At 34.5% G+C, this 19,646-nt stretch overlaps 2 protein-coding genes across 7 annotated transcripts in view; one reads left to right on the top strand and one right to left on the bottom strand.

Annotated features, from left to right (window-relative positions):
- Positions 1-10,862, top strand: Ero1L (endoplasmic reticulum oxidoreductin-1-like protein). 2 transcript variants are annotated; one of them, XM_019055719.2, is made up of 12 exons: positions 1-659; positions 2,080-2,199; positions 3,737-3,820; positions 4,635-4,691; positions 5,121-5,197; positions 5,879-6,070; positions 6,643-6,689; positions 7,554-7,652; positions 8,090-8,348; positions 8,959-9,112; positions 9,951-10,087; positions 10,784-10,862. In XM_019055719.2, the coding sequence occupies exons 1-12, from the start codon at positions 555-557 to the stop codon at positions 10,833-10,835; spliced, it is 1,383 nt and encodes a 460-aa protein (XP_018911264.1). In that variant the 5' UTR covers positions 1-554; the 3' UTR covers positions 10,836-10,862. The 2 variants fall into 2 exon arrangements, with proteins under 2 accessions (XP_018911264.1, XP_018911265.1); XM_019055720.2 differs by having other exon boundaries at positions 10-659; positions 7,560-7,652.
- Positions 10,832-19,646, bottom strand: part of LOC109039976 (short/branched chain specific acyl-CoA dehydrogenase, mitochondrial) — a 20,015-nt gene continuing 11,200 nt past the window's right edge. For 4 of the 5 annotated variants that reach the window (XM_019055721.2, XM_072297460.1, XM_072297461.1 and 1 more), the window contains exon 10: positions 16,945-19,241. In XM_019055721.2, the coding sequence (XP_018911266.2) occupies positions 19,066-19,241 (176 nt within the window). In that variant the 3' untranslated portion in view covers positions 16,945-19,065. Of the gene's footprint in view, positions 10,970-16,944; positions 19,242-19,646 lie in introns of those variants that run through there. The other variant, XM_072297462.1, reaches the window with a different exon arrangement.

A 19,646-nucleotide genomic window follows, 5' to 3' on the forward strand; every position in this document is an offset into this window, starting at 1 on the left:
GAGAAGTTCTCTCACCTCTAGCGTGGACCAATGGAATCAATCCTATTGGTCCATGCTTCCACCTCTCGCACCGCGCAGGGCGCGCTACTCTTGGCTACTCTCTCGTTTGTTGTCATTATTGTCATTCTGTACTCTCTTGATTTTCCGTCTTCCGCGGCAACCTTTTGGTTTACGTGTAATCGCCAATCGTTCGGAAAACTGCGTTTTTTCTAATAGTGTTCCCAAATTTCGTGCTGTTCTAAGGAGAATTATTCGGTTAGAAGTGAAAATCAACTGTTCATTCTTCGGCAGACTATACGTGTTTGTGCGACCCGACAGAAATGTCAACTAAGTTGTGTTTTGAATGTGGTCATTATGCATAACGACCGTGAACTTCCAAATTGTATGTCGCCTTTTAAAGCTCTGATAATTTTACGATCAGGTTGTGTTGTCGTGTTATCAATCTTCTACTCTCACTAACATGAGAAATTTTCTTTCCGAAGTCTACATTCTCAAGCTAGTCACTGGTTCTTCATCACAGCCCAGTTTTTACCAAGCTACATCGATCATTTAAGATGCACTTTTGTACCCTATGTTTAATTTTATGGACAACAGTTGCATCTGTCAGCTGCATTTTCTTTGGAGCAGACAAAACCATCAATGAACTTTGTTTCTGCAAGGTATGTTATTTGAGGTTAAGATACGCTTTCTCTCTCGGAAAGTTAAATTTGCTGATAACACACTTTTTGTCAGTATGAACAAATTTTGTTCTACGAAAGTTCTGCAGTTTCTGAAAGCCTTTGGAAGAGAGACCCCTTGACGGAAACGTGGAAAATAATTTTGATTGTGAACAAGTGACGTGAAATCCTAATGGATTCCAGAGAGAAAACAGGTGCGTTGTCGAAGTAAACTAATCCGATTCCATTTGGTGCTCCTTTCTACTAAATGCAACCCAATGGGTCCTCAGCATCCGCCCCAAATTATTCAGCGTTGGGTAAAAATATCGGGCATTCACATGCAAACAAACAAGTAATGATTTAATCCAAACAGTCTCACAACGCTGACCATTTTCCATTGGGTAATTCTGATTCCAAACGGTAACGAATAGCTTACTTCGACAAGGTACCTGAAATGAATCAATCATACCAACTAGTTCCTATTACCTAGCTATTGACAGTGAGGATATTACCTCCGGTAATTCAATGGCTAGAGAATTATGAGGTCGAGCGACAAGCGATTTATAGCATGGATTAGCTCCAAGTTTTCAACTAATCGTCATCATCAAATGTTTAGATCGCATTTCTATTGTTACGAGAACATTTGATTTACCCATCAAAAAACAAGATTAGCCTAACAAAGGCAGGATTTTTAAGAGCTTAAATACTGTACTATCAGTGGCTAATCTAAATTATTAGTATAAAAAATCAATTTGATGACAGAGGATGAGAGGATAACCTAGCTTGTCAGTTCTTGTACCAAGTAAAATTCAGGGAGCTTCTTGTTATTGGTTAAAAGAAGTTGGTTTAGAATGTACATATTCGATTTATTGCCGTTTGATTTTTTTTGCTCTTGTAAACGTCCGGAAAATCGCAGAGAAATGAGCGATGAATTGAACATTGCATGAGATTACCACTGATGAGTTAATGCCAACGTTACTCTACCCAGAGCACCAATTTCTGATAGTGTCAGCACCAGATTAAGTTAGATGCGCAAGTAAGCAATTGTACTCCATTTCCTCATAAAGTAGGAACTAATGGAAGGTGGTGCTCCAACTGAAAAATCATAAGATAATCCCTTGTGGGGTGCTTAAAGTAGTAAAAAATAAATTGCATCTGCTTATTCTGACGATAAGCTGGCAACATTCTGAACCATCTGAGAAATTGCTAATCATCAGTCGCGCATTAATTCTAAATTCAATCTACGAGCTTCCATCAACTTTCCTCTTTTTCACATCAGCCAAGTGAATTTCTAAGTAGTATGGAAAATGACAGCAAGCGTACTTTATGAACTTCTATTCTCTTAGAAACATTTTTTGTGCTGCTCCATTGGGCTGGTGCTTATTTCATTACTTTTTTAAAAATCTGGAATTCCTTGTTCTAGCTGCAAGGGAAGGTTGATGACTGTAACTGCACCATTGATGCTGTCGACTATTTCAACAACAAGAAAGCTTATCCAAGGATTAGTAGTCTTGTCTTGAAAGATTACTTCCGGTTCTACAAAGTAAGTAAACTTTTTTGATCTTTCCAGAACTCTCTTTGTTAGAGAATTCTATAATTTTTTTCCAACCAACAATTAGGTACTTGAATAATATTTTCTCTATTTATTTTTCTCAACTTTTAATTTTTATCTTGTTGAGAGGATTCAACAACAGCTACAGCTTTTTGTCGTGGAATAAATGTTGGAAATAATCCATTAATTGAATGGGCATCTAGACAAGATCTGAACCAGAAGAAAAAGTCACTTGTTTTTTCTTCAAAATCTTACATAGAAAACTATCCACACCACGGGCATTCTGGATATCAATTCCTAAACAAGATATTAACAAGTATTTTCATGCAAATTGAATGTAAATTACCGAGATTACACAATTTACGTCATTTGGATTTTTTCTATTTAACTAATGTTAATTTAAACACTCATCTTGTTTGGGAGTTGATTTCCAGGCTTCCGGTTGTCTGATTTGTTTACCTCATGAAAATCCGAAGAGGAACCATATTTTGTAGTGCTTTAAGAATTCATACCTTGTCTAGTAGCCCATTAACTTTTAGCATTAATATTAATTTAGAGAATAAAAAAACAACCGGTTCTAACTAATTTCATACTCTTCAATGACCTCAGTATTTTATCAATCCCCTGTTACAAACAGCAAGTTTTTTGACATGGGGGGGGGGGGGATAATTTGTAAAAAGGGCACTGCTTTCATTATTTCCCCCAGTAAGTACACCAGGGGGGGGGGGGGGTTGCTCTTTATAGTAAATTTGTTTAGAGTGCAAGTTTTTTTTACTTAGAGTCTGTTCAGATTGCCGATTTTGATTTCCAGAAAATTAGAAAGTTCATTTGTGAGGATATCAGATGTTTTAATAACATTTAATTGGACACTCTTATAGAATCATCTTTGAGGAAAAAGGAAAGGAAAGAAGGTGAATTAAATTGCGACGGGTTTTCAACCTACCCTTGACTCTAAGGGTAATAGTCATCCTCGATTGCACTGAATTAGAATTTTTTTCTCTACATAGAGTAAAATTAAAGTAGCAGATAAATTTTCAAATGGAGTAGGTTTCCACATAACGTTTGCACCTCTGCAGGCCTTGAATATTCTGCTATGTGCTCCATATCAAGAAAATTTATGGATCAAAGCCCAGTAAATTATTTGTCCTTTTCTGTCAGTCACATGTGGAGGTGTAAACATGTCCAATTGTGAATTGTAGCCTCCCATATTTACCTAATTGATAGCAAGAGAAACTATGTGTGATGAATGCGTACAAACCAATCCTGCAGTCTGCTCTTCCTCTCTTTGTTAAATCTCTTCAACTCTCCCCCCCCCCCCCCCTTCATTTTCCCAAGTTCTGACTTGTGCATTTGGCGGCATTATATTATGATATTATGTAGATTTTAGAGATGAGTGTCAGAAACCAAAAGCTGCAAAGGTTACAAAATTTGCTGGATCAATATTGCACAGGAAAGAGAAATCTATAAGAGTGATATGAATTTGCAGATTCTTTTTTACTTTTCTCATGATTATCTTTTTTGTCCTCAGGTGAATTTGAAAGCTAAATGCCCATTCTGGACTGATGATAGTAGATGTGCCATGCGTTACTGTAATGTGAAGCCGTGTCGCCAGGTAAAATCTACATATTCTTGATTCGAACTCCCTACTCATCAAGTTTTGAGCGAATTTTCTTCTTTTGGAATTATTCTCTCAGTGGTGTTTTTTCATGCGGTTAGCCAAATTTGATTGCATTTTGCAAAAAGGAACCATGAATATTTCAATGTCGCTAAGATACCACAAATTTTTTTACCTGGCAAATATAAACTGATCGTCTAAACAAGTCTTATGTTTATTTCCGATAAACTACGAATTCAAGATGTAAATCACCCTTGTAATTTCAATTTTCCGCACGATTTAATCATTTTACTGCAAGGAATGTAAGTTGTACAATCCTAGCAGCATGAGAATGCTCTCGGTTCCTTTTTGGAAAATGCAATCCAATCATCACTCAGCCTGAAGACTTATTTCCTCTCATTTTATGTATTTAAATTTTTTTATTGATGATAGCGATATGATAGTTGGCAACTGCCTGTTCTGACTTCCGAGGCACCTAATGAGCTAGGAGGAACTGATTTACTACAGGAATGATCCTGTAAAGTCTCTTAATCTTGGAATTATACGCTTTCAAACAACTTATACAGAGAAACATTTTGTTACTGCTCATGAATCTGGAGGATCTGTAGTTTAGCTTTTCAGCCTCTGATCTCCAATTGGGCCGTTATGTACATCAGTATTGGGCAAAAAAGAACTCTTGTAATCCATCAAAATGGTTAGTGAATTAAAATTTTGTAAATTATATCAAGTCTTTAATTTCTATAAATGTGAGATTTGCTGTTCCTTTTTTCCCTGTGAAATAATTATTACTTTCATTTTTATCCTCTTTCAGTCTGACCTTCCTCCTGTCTACAAAGGATTTGCAAATGGTGGAGATGTATCTTACACGGTAAATATTTTTACTCTGATTTATTTTGAATTTTGTCAGTAGAAAGCATTTTCTGGATACTAGGGTCATTCCGCGTCAAATCAACGAGGCACCTAGCTTGACCATCTTGGATTTTGGTTAGATTTGGCTGACTTGATGTACTAAGAAGAAAAACCTAAGTTTAAAATTATTGTCTCATTTTCAAAATCAGTCAAAATACAGAGCTGCCAATTTTTCCCAGGTAATTTATGTCATCACTCACAGCAGACATTAAAAACAGAAAATATTTATTTTCATTAATGGGAATACTTTGATAAGGCGCATCACACTTCTAAGATCAGGTAAGAACAGATAATTTTTCGAAATTTAGGTCCATTTTTACAATTTTTGTCAGTTGGCATTCATGTAATGATTCATCCTGTTTCTAATGTGTCTTTATTTTCTTTTCAGCTATCAAAGAATCTAGCAAGCGATGACTGTGAGCAAGACACCAATGCAGAGCTGAGCTTCCTGAACACAACTCTGAGGTATTTTCAACCTTACTTTCTTGTAACGAACCAAATTTACTCTTTGAACCCTTATACATATCAGATAGCTGTTCAATTCAATTAGCCAATCCAACCAAAATGGGAATAAATGTGGGCAAAAAGTAGAGGGTAACCTCCATTGTCATTACATTTTTAAACAACAGGGAGATTCTTATGTTTAAAGGACTTTTTTTTGTTTTTTCATGTATTTTAGTGCAGCATTTTGTGAAAAACATACAATGCTGCAGGTTTGTTTTTACTTGATCTTATGGTCAATTTTAACACCTTCAGAGATCATTCTTATCTTTTGTGGCAGAGAATTTGAAATTATCCAATACTATCCTCCATACATCAAATTTTTGCCCCTTCAAGCGGAGAAAAAAAATTATCGGAAGAAGAAACTTCCCTTTTTGAAAAAGTTCCTGCCAACCTTTAAAATTTTGTAGTCCGCCCCCGAAATACTCATCTGAAATCCTTGAAACGACTGAAGAAGGCCTTGATTTTACTGTTAAAAGGCCACCACCAATACTGTGCCACTCTTTGCTGAAGATTCAAAGCGCAGTAAAAAAGTGTGATTTCAAACTGGGCGATCCACAATTTTTCCGATTTGCGCATTCGGATGTAGAAGTGAGATTCCTGTGAACTTCCTTATCTGTAACTTTTTTTGCTTTTGACGTATAGTGCATCAATCATGGAAGACTTTGCTGCTTGGAAAGCATACGATGATGCTCAGGACTACTACTGTCAGTTACCAGATGTTGATGATGAAGCAGAATATGTGGATCTAACGCTGAATCCAGAACGTTTTACTGGCTACAAAGGAAAATCAGCACATCGTATTTGGAACTCAATCTACATGGAAAATTGTTTCAGGTGAGAAATGTTTTCGTTCTAACTTCATTTCTAGGTATCTTAGTCATTTGTTCCTAGATGAGTTCTGAAATGACTGTTGATGAGAAACATATGTGGCCATTAAGAGTTCAATACTATATCAAATGACGTAGTCACTAAATCCGTCTATTGGCTGTAGAATCTGCGCAAGCAGATTTTATTAATGAAAACTCTCATTGCCTTAAAATAACCCTAAATCATAAAATGATGTAGAAACTTGATAGCAAAGTGACTATTGTTCCATTATGACCTCCATTTTCAAAGCTGCTTCAGAAATTGTTTTAAAACTAGATTATCATAAGTAAAGGCTTGCATCATAGGGCAGCACTGTCAAAGAAAGGTGCAGCAACCTCTGAATTCGAGAGGTATTCAATTTTCTTGTAGCATGATTTGGTATGAATTTTACAAGAGTAGCACAAGAAATTGTATAACATTTTCATCAGCATCATAGGGCCGCAGAAAGTGCTCGATCGGCTCAACAACAATCTTTCCTTAGAAGAAATACAGGAAGTCTTTTCGTGCAATAACTAATTCTAGCGTCTTAATTTTTCTAGGCCCAAAAATTCTTATGGTGCTTACATTCGGTCCTCAAAATTAAATGGTAAGTTATCAGAAACTTTTTTATTTGTAGTGACAGCATATTCATAGTATGATGAAACAGAAGTCAAATCTTCATCATAAGAACAATAAGCAATATTGCCATAGGAGTGCATGTATTAATCTATCAAGTGGTGCTGATTCAAAGCTAATCAGAGGTTTACTTTTGTTCAAACATACAAGGGGGATCTTTAGACCTTAATTATTTTCTCAGCTTCTAAGCAGCTTTTATCTCCTTAATATTGACGAACTGTGCTTTAAGGCTTCTGTAGGCGTTCAAAGGAATTGAAAGATTATAAGCCTCAGTGGTTGACAGAAGGCTATCATCCTGTTGTCCATTCCTACTTGGTGTCCTCACCAACAAATCTCCTGATGATTTCGCCAATTTGTGCCCTGATTGCATCATAAACAGATGCTCCAATGATGTCATTAATGGGTAACCTGGTGGCATCATTAGCCAGAAATAGCAGAAATTAGCCAAATTGGCCTGAAAACACGTAAATGAAATCAGTTCTATGACATCAAGTTTGATGAGTCATGGAAAATTTATATCAGAAACTATTGTAAGGCATGTTGCTCATTGACTCAATGTTTAAGAGAGATTCTAGTAGCAGCGCATCGGATAAGGATCTCATCCTTAGATCACTTAGAATCACCGTAAAGAAGTAGTTTAGCATTTCATAATAACATGCTTTTCTCATGGAAACAAACATCGCATGATGAATTAATTTTCAAACAAATTCATTTCTTGTTGATATTTTATTTTCTAGCACTCCATGTTTGTGATGTTGTGCCTCTGTTATATTATTTAGTGGTTGAAAATGTAGTCTGCGTCATTTTTATTTCTTTATTCTCAATCGTTTTTGAGTTGCAGGTATGTGCTTAGAAAAACGCGTTTTCTATCGAGTCGTATCAGGTCTTCATGCCAGTATCAATTTACATCTCTGTGCAAATTATCTTCTCTCAGGTAGGATTTCTCTTCATCATTTTTTCCGTATTAGTCATATTATCTCTATTTCAATAATTAATGCTCATTTCTCTCGTTTCTGGAGAAAACCTCTAAAAGAGGATCTATCTCATACATCCACCTCTTCCGCACTTTTCTGTAAAATGTAAAAATCTGGAGAGCAAAAAATGTCACATCCATGAATATGCAAAAAGTGCAATCCATTGACTGCAGCAAATGCAAAAAAATGTTTAAGGTTTGAGAAAACAAAGTAATAATTAAATATTTTAGTGTGCTTATTGCAAGATTAGATAGTGATGTAGTATCCCGATAAAAAGAATGTTAATGCTACAAGTGAAAAAGTAATTTTCTATTTTCCTCCCATATTAGTTCAGTAAGTTGATACTTGGATTTTTTTTTTTTTAATATTAATCAATGTTTATCTTTTGTAATCACAGAGCGAGAATCTTATGGTATAATTAGTGACACTGGGCGGTGGGGCAAGAACTTCAAAGAATTTGAGCGACGTTTCAGTCCAGCCATGACTGATGGAGAAGGACCTCAGTGGCTTCGTAATCTGTATTTTGTATACTCACTGGAGCTAAGAGCTCTGGAAAAAGCAGCTCCTTATCTAGAGCAAGAAAAGTACTACACTGGTCGAGAAAAAGAAGATAATGAAACAGTTGCAGCTGTTAACGACTTCTTGCGTGTTGTGAAGTAAGTATATGATTTGTTGATGGATAAATGGTTATCTTGCTCTGTGGTCCTAAAATAGCAGAGAAATAAAGCAACATATCAATGAAAGACCAAGATAAATGGATGACAATTAGACTACGAAGCACAGCTAGTATTATCATTGACTTTGATTAAGGGAAGAGGGCCTAAGGATGTAGCTGTAGATCCTCACACTAAGAAATTAAAAATTTAACTCTTGAGCAGCTCTCGTACTTACTTGTCCCATATCTGGCATCAATTTTGAGCTGATCGAACCATAATTCAATTGTTTCACGTAGGTTTTTTTTTATCTCAACCTAGATGCAAGATTTGATTCTAGAATCTTGATAACAGAAACCATCAAAACCTGTTCAACAGGGCTTCAAATTCTCTACTGTAAAGAATAAAGCAGAGAGTGGTAACTGTGATTACAAAATATTGAGATTTCTCATGAAATATTTCATTCTTCATATATTATGAATTATTATGATATTATTATGATGTAATTAACATTAAAGATAATTTTTGAGCATGACTTTTAAGTTGTCTCTTCGTCCATCTTTTTTTATCCTCTTGTACTATGTTTCTAATCATCATTTCTTTTGCCCTCTAGAACTTTTCCCGAGCATTTCAACGAGAGTGCAATGTTCCAAGGGGGCGACTCAGCTAAAAAATTGAAAGCTGATTTCAAAAGTCACTTTCGAAATATATCTAGAATTATGGACTGTGTTGGATGTGATAAGTGTAAACTATGGGGTAAACTACAGGTTTGTACAACTTGAATCTGAATTTTATTTTAGACTGAAGATTGGTTATCCATCTGAAGTTTCTTGAAAACAATTTTTCACATTTCACATCTTTTCCACAAACGTTTTTTCAATTTATCATTCAAAAGTAATCAATAAGAGAATTCATCAGAAATTCTTCTACAAGTATAGTTGCGGGGCTGCTGGCTTATGATAGCAATTTTGGACTCTCAACTTGTGACGTTTAATGTTTTCTTCACTCTCTTTATCTTTTTAAAATGTTACTGTTTCTGTAAAGTATAATATCGTATTAGATCCTCAGTGGCAAAAATTTAGATCGAAGGACATTCCTATTATGAAAATAATGAGAAAACAGGAATCTTAGAACATTTTCTACGATCAAACTTCGCCCTAATGGAAGTCTCTGTCTCAAGTGTCTCGCCAAAATTAGAAACTAATTTTTAGTGAGTTCAACTAGACTCCAGATATTTTGCAGAAGTATCTAACCTGATCCATATATTTTAACAGATTGTTCTTTTTTTGGGCGTTAAGTATCTCATAATTTAGAATTCATTCATTTGTTCTAATAGGTACTCGTAATTCGTCCCAATTTTTTCCCCCCTGTATAATGAGTCGCAACAAGAAATTTATTACCTTTTTCTTTGATGTACTAGTACTGGAGACGAGGTCAACAAAAACATAACAGAAACAAACTGGTTTCGAGCATAATCCATCTGAGATTCTTAGCGCAGAAAACAAAGTCCCGCTCTATATCCCATTGAGCCAGTTATTCATCAAGGTAGCAGAATTAACAGAGCAATTCACTCGTTTGATCTATTTTGTTTTATCTTGTTTTCAGATACAAGGTCTAGGAACTGCATTGAAAATTTTATTTGCAGACCATGTAGACTTTGAAAGTGAAGCCCAAAAAGGACAATTTAGTACCTTTAGGCTACGACGAAGTGAAATTGTAGCTCTCTTCAATAGCATTGCAAGGTAATGAACTTCCCAATCTTGGCTTGTGCAGATTAAGTACATATCAAAAAGTAGCTTTTATAAACTTCACAATCTTGGTTTTTGTGATTTTGGTTGCTTTTACTTCCAGCTTAGCAATATTTATAATGATGGAGGAATTAACTTATCTTTATTTTTTCTTTTTTTTCTTTTTTTTTTGCAACATTGAAGGGTCCAGTATTTGTTTATACCCTGATCAAGAAGTTTTTGACAGTAAACTCCGCCAATGATGTGCAATGTTCATACAATGCAAGTTTCTTTACCTGATCTTGTAAAGTTAACTTATGACTTCTGCATATCACCTGCACCGAGCTTCCTATCAGAGTGCATCATTGCCCAATAAGATGGTTCAATTTTCAATGTCTTGTCTAGGCAATCCGAATTTGGCGGTCTTAAACAATGATTGTCTGGAGCTGGTTTTACAGAGGGTGCTGAGGGGGAAGGGGCTCTCACTGAAAAAGTGCAAGATTACCTCTTCTGTGGTACTTGAAGTCGTAAAAAACACACAATAATGAAAATTTAGATGAAATTTTGCATGGTTAAAGGAAATGACAATATCTGAATAGTGCACAAAAATATTTGATTTATTCCACATCGTTTTTGAGATACCTGTGTTTTATTTGTGCATTATTTTTCTCAGCTTCAGTAACGATGACCCCTTTTTTCCTTTTCCTCCAGGTTATCATCTAGTATATATGAGTTGGATCAATTTGGACTGACCATGAGGTAGTTCGTGTGATATGAGTCATTTAACTCCGGATGTTTCCTCCTATTCAACTCAAGCCTCAAGTCTCGAATTGAGAAGCTGTGTAGAAGATGACCGACAATGAGCCCCCATAGTGTCAACATCATCTTGTCGTAAGTCTGTAACAATTTTATTAGTTACTCATCTTACTATTTATCGAGTGCTAGTAGGACAAAATTAGTAAATGTGTAAATTATCTGAAAATATTGGATGGGTTCACCGGGAACCTCTATGCATCGCACTACGAAATGCATTAAATGCATTACACTTTGCGTAACACTAAAAAGTTGTTTTCCAATGATGGAATCAACAAACTCCTCTTTCTATGATCAATGTGGAATTATGATGATGGAAACGATAGGAAGATAATTAATTGTGTTTCAGTTCATTAGATTCCTCGCGACAGCGTTCAACATCGAAGTCCCTGTAAGGGCAAGAAACTAATAGTTGTCTGTGTATCTTGTTTGCCTTTTTTTTCTCTTTATAAGGGATTCTTTTGCAGTTTGGTTTTTGCCTTATACAAGAGAAATTTTGATTTGAAAGCACAATACTTGTGTGTAGGTTTTTGAAATGAAATGAAACCCCAAGAAATTTTGGTTATGGTGCTGTTTTGCATTGTACTCTCTCTTTTTGGTCAAATTATTTTTTCTTTTTTTTCTAATATCTAGTCAGCACTCTAAATAGACAGTGGTTTTTATGTGAACTGCTCACACAGGAGTTCAGATTTTATCCTTTTTTTTATCCTTCAACTCTGAAGGACCTATAACTGTTTTTGCAGAATTGATATTATTATCTGCTCCGTGAAACTGTGAGTAAATTAATCTTTGATGCAGTTTGAGATAGAGAACTCTCTTCAAGAAGGGTTTTAAAAGTGTTCCATCAAACGGCATGTCAAGAAATTTTGATAGAATTTAGGAGCATTGAATTTATTTACTGCCGTATTTTGCCAGGAAAGAAAAAAAAAAACATACCTTACATGTCACCTCTTTAGAAACTGCATCTTTCTGGAATAGGTAATTATCAAATCTCAGTGTCTACTTTTTTCCCATGTTTGATTTTTCCCTTAAATTGAAAGTTGTCTTTGAGGCTTCATAGTTTAAGGACCCTCAAAAGTCAGGAATGAAAAGTTTCTCCAATTCTTTCATTATTCTAGGTCGGAAAATTTGATGAAGTATGATAACTGAATCAGTAAAAAAATTTTACTAACACCTAAGAAATTTGTTGACCTTAAATTTGGTTTAAAAATACGGCACATACCCCTGAAACTTATTAATTTAAATAACTTTTAGAGGTTTTATGAGAAGGATGTGAATGACGCAAAATCATATTGTCATACAAAGTTATTCAAAATTTTATGAAGTCTTAATCAATTTTAGTGATCAGAGAAGTTTTTTTTTGGAATGGCTAAATTAGTCCATTCTCCTAAATTTTCTCCCATGCATGGGGGCAGTAAGAATCCATTAAACTAAGTTTGTTAAAATAATAATAATTTGAAATGAGGAAGAACAAATAACGACCCTATGTTCCGAAAAGTGTATGTTCCTGGAATGTATAATTCCAATCCAGTGCAATGGAAGCTCAATTTCCTAAAAATAGATCAAGATACTTTATGTTACAATTTAATTCTCCTCTGTAAGAGAGAGAATGTTTAATGCTTGTGAATTTTGGTGGTTTTGTTAATTTTTAAGAATTGCCTTTGTTCGGTAAGCTCCTAAGGGCTGTCTTGCTGGATATTATAATTTTTGTGTCCCACTCAGTTTTTGTATCAATTAATTTTGGCTGATGCAGCCACATGATGGAGAGTATATTTCTTCGTATTGGTACTCGTCAAGGTGTTCAGCAATTCTTATTTTCAATTCAAAATGAATGGTGAACTATAATTTAGCTTGCCCCTCTACAAAAAAGTGAAATCATAGTAAATTAACTCGCAAAGCTGTATAAATTCAAGCATAGCTTGATGCTGTAATTTATACCTGGTATGGCCCTGTAACTATTTGTGCAGGTCTTCTTAGTAATGATTCTTAAGCTAAAACTGCACATTTTTTAGGTGAATAAAAAATGAACTATGTTTCACGCACTTCGAATATAAAATCCAAATGCAGGCGAAAAAAATGAAGCTTTGCAAAATGAAGAATTGCTGAATGCCTTGATTCTTTCAACCAATATGCTTATATGCATTTGCGTAAATTGTTTTTTACTCACTCAGTTATGAAAAAACAACAAGTGAAATACATATTGTTGCAGAGCAATTTTGTGTAATCAAGTTTATGAAAATCTAGAGAGGAATTTATCATTGAAATGTGCAATCGCTGCTTTTGCCTGAACTTTTGCTCTAATTACCCTCCTATCTGGAGGAAACAATCTCAGATCCTCACAGTTCGGATCTCTAGGGACAGTTTGTTTGCCTGTATTTCTATCTTTAAGTTTATCACAAAAACTGACATTACATCACATGCAAGTTGCTGTGATTCTATGTGTTATGGTTCATGTCTCATACGTTAAGAATCAGTTTAAGTAGTTAAAACTTCCAAAACTGTTTTCACTGAACTTGAAGAACAAAATATTTATGCAATATTTGATGAATCGATCAGCCAGAAATCACACACAAGAATTCATAGAACTATAGTAAAGACACATTTCTTTCCTAGAACTTGTTAATTTATAAGATTCACAGACTTTTAGATTATTCAGTTTTGTAGCTTACTTTTCTTATGTTGATGATAAAGAACACTGGTCAATACAGGTCAGATTGTCTTGAAGGTAAACTTTGATTCTGGGTAGATGGCAAATTCTGACAGTGACCGTAGCCGGATTTAGGCACAGGCCGCCTAGGTTGCGGCCGAGGACAGCAAATTTTTGAGAGGCGGCAAAAATAGGTTAAATTTTGTTATTTTTTACACAGATCTTACAAGCAGCACCTGAGATTCTTTTGTTTTTGTTTTGATGAATGCTTTGGCAGACATTATACCAAGAGACACATTTTCCTCCCTATACTATTTAGAAATTTGAATCAAGGTTTTTTGACTTGCCTAGCCCCCCCATGACAACAAGTTGTGAGTATGGCAAAACTTTTTCGGCCTAAAGGTGGTAAATACGTAAATCCGGCTATGCCAATGACGTCCGATTTTCTTGATCAGTGAAGTTTTGCATGAAAATGTTGCAATTTTGCCCAAAAATCAAGCTTGTCCAGGAAAAAGTCCACATTCTAGAACAACTGTGTATGACTAAAAAAAAGGAAGGTCATATTTAAAGTCAGGAGTTATCAATACAAAGGAGCGTGTACATGGAATATCTAAGAATATTCCCTGCTGTTCATGATACTAAAATTTTTCTTTTCTTTTGATGAACCTTTATACAGTGCTCTCTCTCTCTCTCCCTCTCTACAACTACATTTGTCATTATGAAAATGTCTCTGGAAGGAACCGTCTGGTCCTTTGAACTTCCGTAAATCACACATACTTTTCCCAGTGTAACGGAAGAATCAACACGGCAGCCTTCTCAATCATAAAAGCATGCAGCTCTGATTTTTGAAAAATTAAATTTTCCCTGGAGAAGCTCTATTTTTTAGGAAAATTACGATATTCAGTTCGGAACAGGACTAATCAAGAAAAACAGGTATTACCTTCCAAATGAGAATTAAAAATCCACCCTTTATCATTTTTACCCATTTTTTTAACAAAGTTATTTATTTCTTGACCAATGTAAGTATCCCATAATTTTTTTTCTTCTCGAGAAAAAAATTGAGTGTACAGTCCATGAGAAAAATTTTGGTTTTAACACTAAAGTTTTCGTCAAACTTTATCTTTAATGTCATAAAAGCTAATTTTTCTCTTTTTAAGAACCTTTGTGCTAAGCGGATTTAAAATTTAGAAGTATAGAGATTCTATTTTGATAAATTTAATGTTCCATGCGTCAATTATTATGAGTAAATTTTTACAATGGGTCATTTTACTCACCTTTTTTCATCAATGATTTTTTAATTTTTAATATTTTATTTCAAGACATTCATCCTCTAAAGACAAAATTTTTCTACAAGGAACATTGAATATTTAGGGTTTACTGAAAGCCTTCTCTCTATCCTCTCCCCCTCTTCCTCAACTTTTGAACATTGGGAGGTGGAAAGATGAAACTTTAAGAATGTTCCTCTCTTAAAGGAGATTATTTTGGAGGGAAGGAAGGAGTGTTAAGAGCCCCCAACTTTCCTCTCAAATGGCAACCCTTACTTTGTTATGAAGGAAAGATCTTTGTTGGAAATAGCATATTATAAAACCATTTTGGGCACAAATTGTAAGTCTGTAGCCATCATTGTTTCAAAATTGTGACTGGTCAGAGTTTTGTAAATGTCTACTGCATACGGTCGCCATTTTGAATCGTGCAACGCCTATGCAATGCTTATATCCGTTCCCTCTCCACTCTCATACTATCGAAATTTTCCGATTTTGAAGACGCCGACCCAAAGCAATATGCAAAAAAATGCTGGGAAAATTGGGCATTATTTTCTGACCAAAAGGCAAATACCCCTATCCATTTTCGGATTTGGAACATTCTTTTACTATACATCGCCATAGGGGCTCCTAATTTTCCTAAGAGGGGCGTCCAAATGTTTTTACTTCCCTCAAAGCCAGTTTCTTTTAAGATAGAAACATTCCCTTTTCTTTGCCTATCTACAATTGTTCAACAGTCAAGGAGGGAGGGGGGGGGGGGCTTTTGATGTATGTACCGTTTTAAAGGGTACATTACATTATGTCTGTAACACCCTTGCCTACTTCGAATTAGGTAGAATATTGTATTTACTTGTTATGTTTTCTCTTGTTATTACTCTTACTTTTTAACTTACTTGAACTCATACTCTTCATGTTTATTGATATTCTGCGACAAAAATGTTATGATTAATCATTTCTGCTGTAGTTTACTAAAAATTTCTGGGTTTTGATATGTATGCACATTTCTGATGCCAGTTGAGCTACCTGCAATAGATCTATAAATAATTTTCTTTTCTGTAGCAGATCTACTGTTTCACTAACGCTAGTTCTGTCCTTGTCTAATTTTAATGAAACTAAGTGTAAGAGTTTGGTTCTTCATGATTCGCATATTCAACCAAATTTCGTCGGTTGATGAACCACAACGAATCAAGCACAGCTAATAGAATTTTATAGTTTGACACAAATTCACACTATCCTCCATGATTGTGAGCAAAAATACTCTCCCAGTTACCCTCCTGTCACAGTCAATTTTTGGCCTTTTGAACAACTTTTCCCCTTTTTTTATTTCTGTCGTCAAGTTCCTTTTTTTATGTGTCCAGTAGAATTTCCACCCTCTTTCTTTCTCTCCCTCTCTATACTAAATATTTAGTGCCACTTTTTAATGTAGCATTAGTACCAATGCTCAGCTTATGTCTCAAACAAGTATGGTAATTTTTACAGTATCTGCTGTAGACCTAGAAGCATTTACATCAGAACTGCCAAAGTTGTGCAGTTATCGGGGAAGAATTTCACTTGCATGTAAAAACTTCTAAAAATTCAAAATTTTCTATTTGACTTTTGTACTAGTTTCCTCTGTTCCTACCAAAGAAATTAAGATTGGTTTCAACCAATTTGGAAGATGATTGAGTCAATAATTCTGTTCCTGTGATGCTCATATGGTCGAAGGAAATAATTTTTTCGATTTGTGTGGTTTGTTTGAACTTAAGTAAAACAGTTCATACAATTGGCCGGTGGGCAAGGTATGAAAACAAAGGAAAAATTGCACAATAGAAATTCAAAGCTTCTCTTACTTTTTATTTTGCCGAAAGACTGTTTCAGAAGCCTATCAGTCCTTCTCCTCAGTATAATTTTATAGAAATAAATATTTATCTACAGAGTGATCCAAAAGTCTGGCATCATCAATACCAGGTATCACCTCTGCAATTTTTGAACAAATGGAGGTAGATTTGAAATTTTGTAAGTGCTTTTAGGTCAAAAGAAACGACTCTTGGGAACTCTCAAAATATATGAGGGACCACCCTGAAAAGGGGCAAAACCCTTGGGAGATGAACAGGTGATGCAGGACTTTGGGATCACCCTGTATGTAGTATATAAGACTCGTAACAGCTGTATATCTGAGAATGTACTTTTTTTTCAATATAAATACAATTTTTGTTTACATCAAGCATACCTTAAGGTAAAAGAGTAAAACATGTTGCCGCCAATACAATAATGGAAAATATGTCCAATTTTTAAGGCTGTTAGAAACATTCGCATCAGATCATATAATAAAGAGCCTCAACATTTTAAATAGATAAACCAGACAAATCAATTTAATAGTGCTCCTGAGGAATTTTTAAGTAAATAAATATAAAACACTGTAAGTGAATATCTACTCGATAAGGTGGACTGATGCCATTATGAGAATATCATGTCAATTCTCTTTTTTCTTTTCTTGCGGTTTCTGCATTGCTTTTTTATTTTTTTCCTCATTCAAAATGAAATATGAATGCACGATTCTGTTTATGCATATTGATCAAGAATTTTAAAATGATAAATGATGTGCGTGTTACAATGTGACATAAACTAAATTTTGAAGTTCTCGCTGGCTGCTCCTATTTGAGCATGCTCCCTGTTTCAGTACGTCTGAATCCTAGCTAAATAGATCACGTTCATCTGTTAAGTTCTACTTTAATTTAGTACATTCCATTTACTTTAGTCAGTCCTTAATCTAATCTCTCATTTTTTGTTTGCCTCCTTTTTTCCCCTCCTCTAATCATTGGTTTCTCTCTTTTTTAAATAGTTAAAAACTTTTAATAATAAATTAAAGAATATTCATATCATACTTTATTATTTGGAATGTTTTTCTGTTAGATTTCAAGTGATATGATTTTTTTTTAATTTTTCTGCGAGAGCAGTGAAGAAAGTATGATTTGCCTCACTTTTGGACGTGGAAAAAGAAACACAAACAAACAAACAGTAAAAAAGTAATTTTCAGCAACAAGATTTTCATTTCATTCTTTAATGATGGAGGCGTACTTTTTTTTAAAGCTTAGATTCCTCTATTTTTGCATTGCCAGAGATTTCTCGAAAACTGTTTAGTACCATTTTCATTAAAATAGGAAGATGCCATGACATTGGTTAACCTTAGCCACTGATGATTTTTTCACTCTTTATTTTATAAATAATTCCCTTCTTATTTGCAATTCCTCTAAAACCATTTGAACGGATTACTAATACCTTCAAGTTCAAGATCTAGTCAGAATTGAAATAAATCCCCTTTAAATATAAAGTTTTTCAATCCCATCAAGAAGTGGTACTCTTCAAATTTATATTTTTCATCATTACATTGGGCATATAAAAACAAGATTTCATCTCAAATTATTCATTATCCTACCTTATTTCAACTTTTTGTTGATGAAATCCTATTGCTGGTTTAATGATCCATTTTATGCAAAAGGAAATCTGAATAATTTATTCTACAGTCAGTGTTTGTCACCAAATTGTTTCGAATTTTGATCTTTGTTCATTTGACACACCTTCGGATATGGTGTATTTTTAGAAATATTTTTCTTTTCTTTTTTTTATCTGCTTTTTTTACATTCTATTTTCTGTTTACTTTTGTTTTTAAAATCTCACAGAACTGAATTCGGTCCACATTGTTTTGATCATTGCGAAATGTTTTTTTACTCTAGTTGTACCTGATATGTGATTTCTAAGTTATTTTTTAAATATTTATTGTCTTGTTTAACTAACTATCTTTTGTTTTTGTAAATATGTATCAACGGACTGTAAGTTTAGTCTCTTTTGCAAAATAAAGAAGTATTTATTAGAGCAACAAAAAATTCTTAATGATTATGTGTGACCTCTAAAGTTTTAGATCAAAATGTATATACTTTTCAAAATTTCCCTGTTCAAAAATTACTCTAAATACCCCCTTTCCACATGGAAAACCTTTTTAATAGGGCAGTCACAAGGAAATATCAAGTGAGGGGAGTTCTATCAAGGGACTCAGATTTTCCCTTAATTTTTACTTCATTGAGCTCAAAAGCATTGGTCATTAATCTTACATCATATCGCCAGCAAGCTTTGAGGAAAATTCTTTGGAGTTTTCAAAATAAAACCTCTTGGATCTTGAATTAATGGAATTTGATTTTCCTCTTAGCTTTGTGATACTAGGGTTTGCTTCTACACTTATTTTTTGATATGTGGAAGGATTTGAAGCAGGCATCACCTGAAGTCAATCAAACTTTTCAAGAGTATTGTTTTCTTATGTATTTTGCAATTGTTTCCAATTGCATGTTTGTTGTTCCTTCATATATGGTACCAATCTTGACGTCTCTGTAAAACTTTTCTTGTAGATAATCTCTTGTGAAGCCCACGCCCCCCATCCAGTCAATGCATTTGACCGTTGTTTTTTGAGCCACCTCTGAAACATGACATACGGACTAATGAGTTATACCAAATTTTAAAAATATATAAAACTGAAGTATTGCGCTGAAGTAAGTCAGTGGATTGTCTCTAAAAATTCCTCTAAAGATCTGGAAAAAAAGAGGAAGAGATAAGAAAGATTTCTTTACCGATTTGTGGGAGGATAGATTTTGTTGATGATTGGGAGTACCAGAGTGCCTGGTATAGCGACTGATTGTGAGCTTCTTGTATGTATAAATAAAAGCTCTGTAAGCCTGTATTTCCAATGTCTGCATTGATAATAATATCTTGCTTTAAAAAAATACCCTTTTAGACTCCTACAAAAGCTATCCAGCAGCATGGCAAAGTTTTACAATTTTTTTCCTAGGCACTTCAACTCTCTGTCGAAAATGTATAAAACATT

The sequence above is a fragment of the Bemisia tabaci genome, chromosome 2 (assembly GCF_918797505.1).
Source record: "Bemisia tabaci chromosome 2, PGI_BMITA_v3".
NCBI lineage: Eukaryota > Metazoa > Arthropoda > Insecta > Hemiptera > Aleyrodidae > Bemisia > Bemisia tabaci.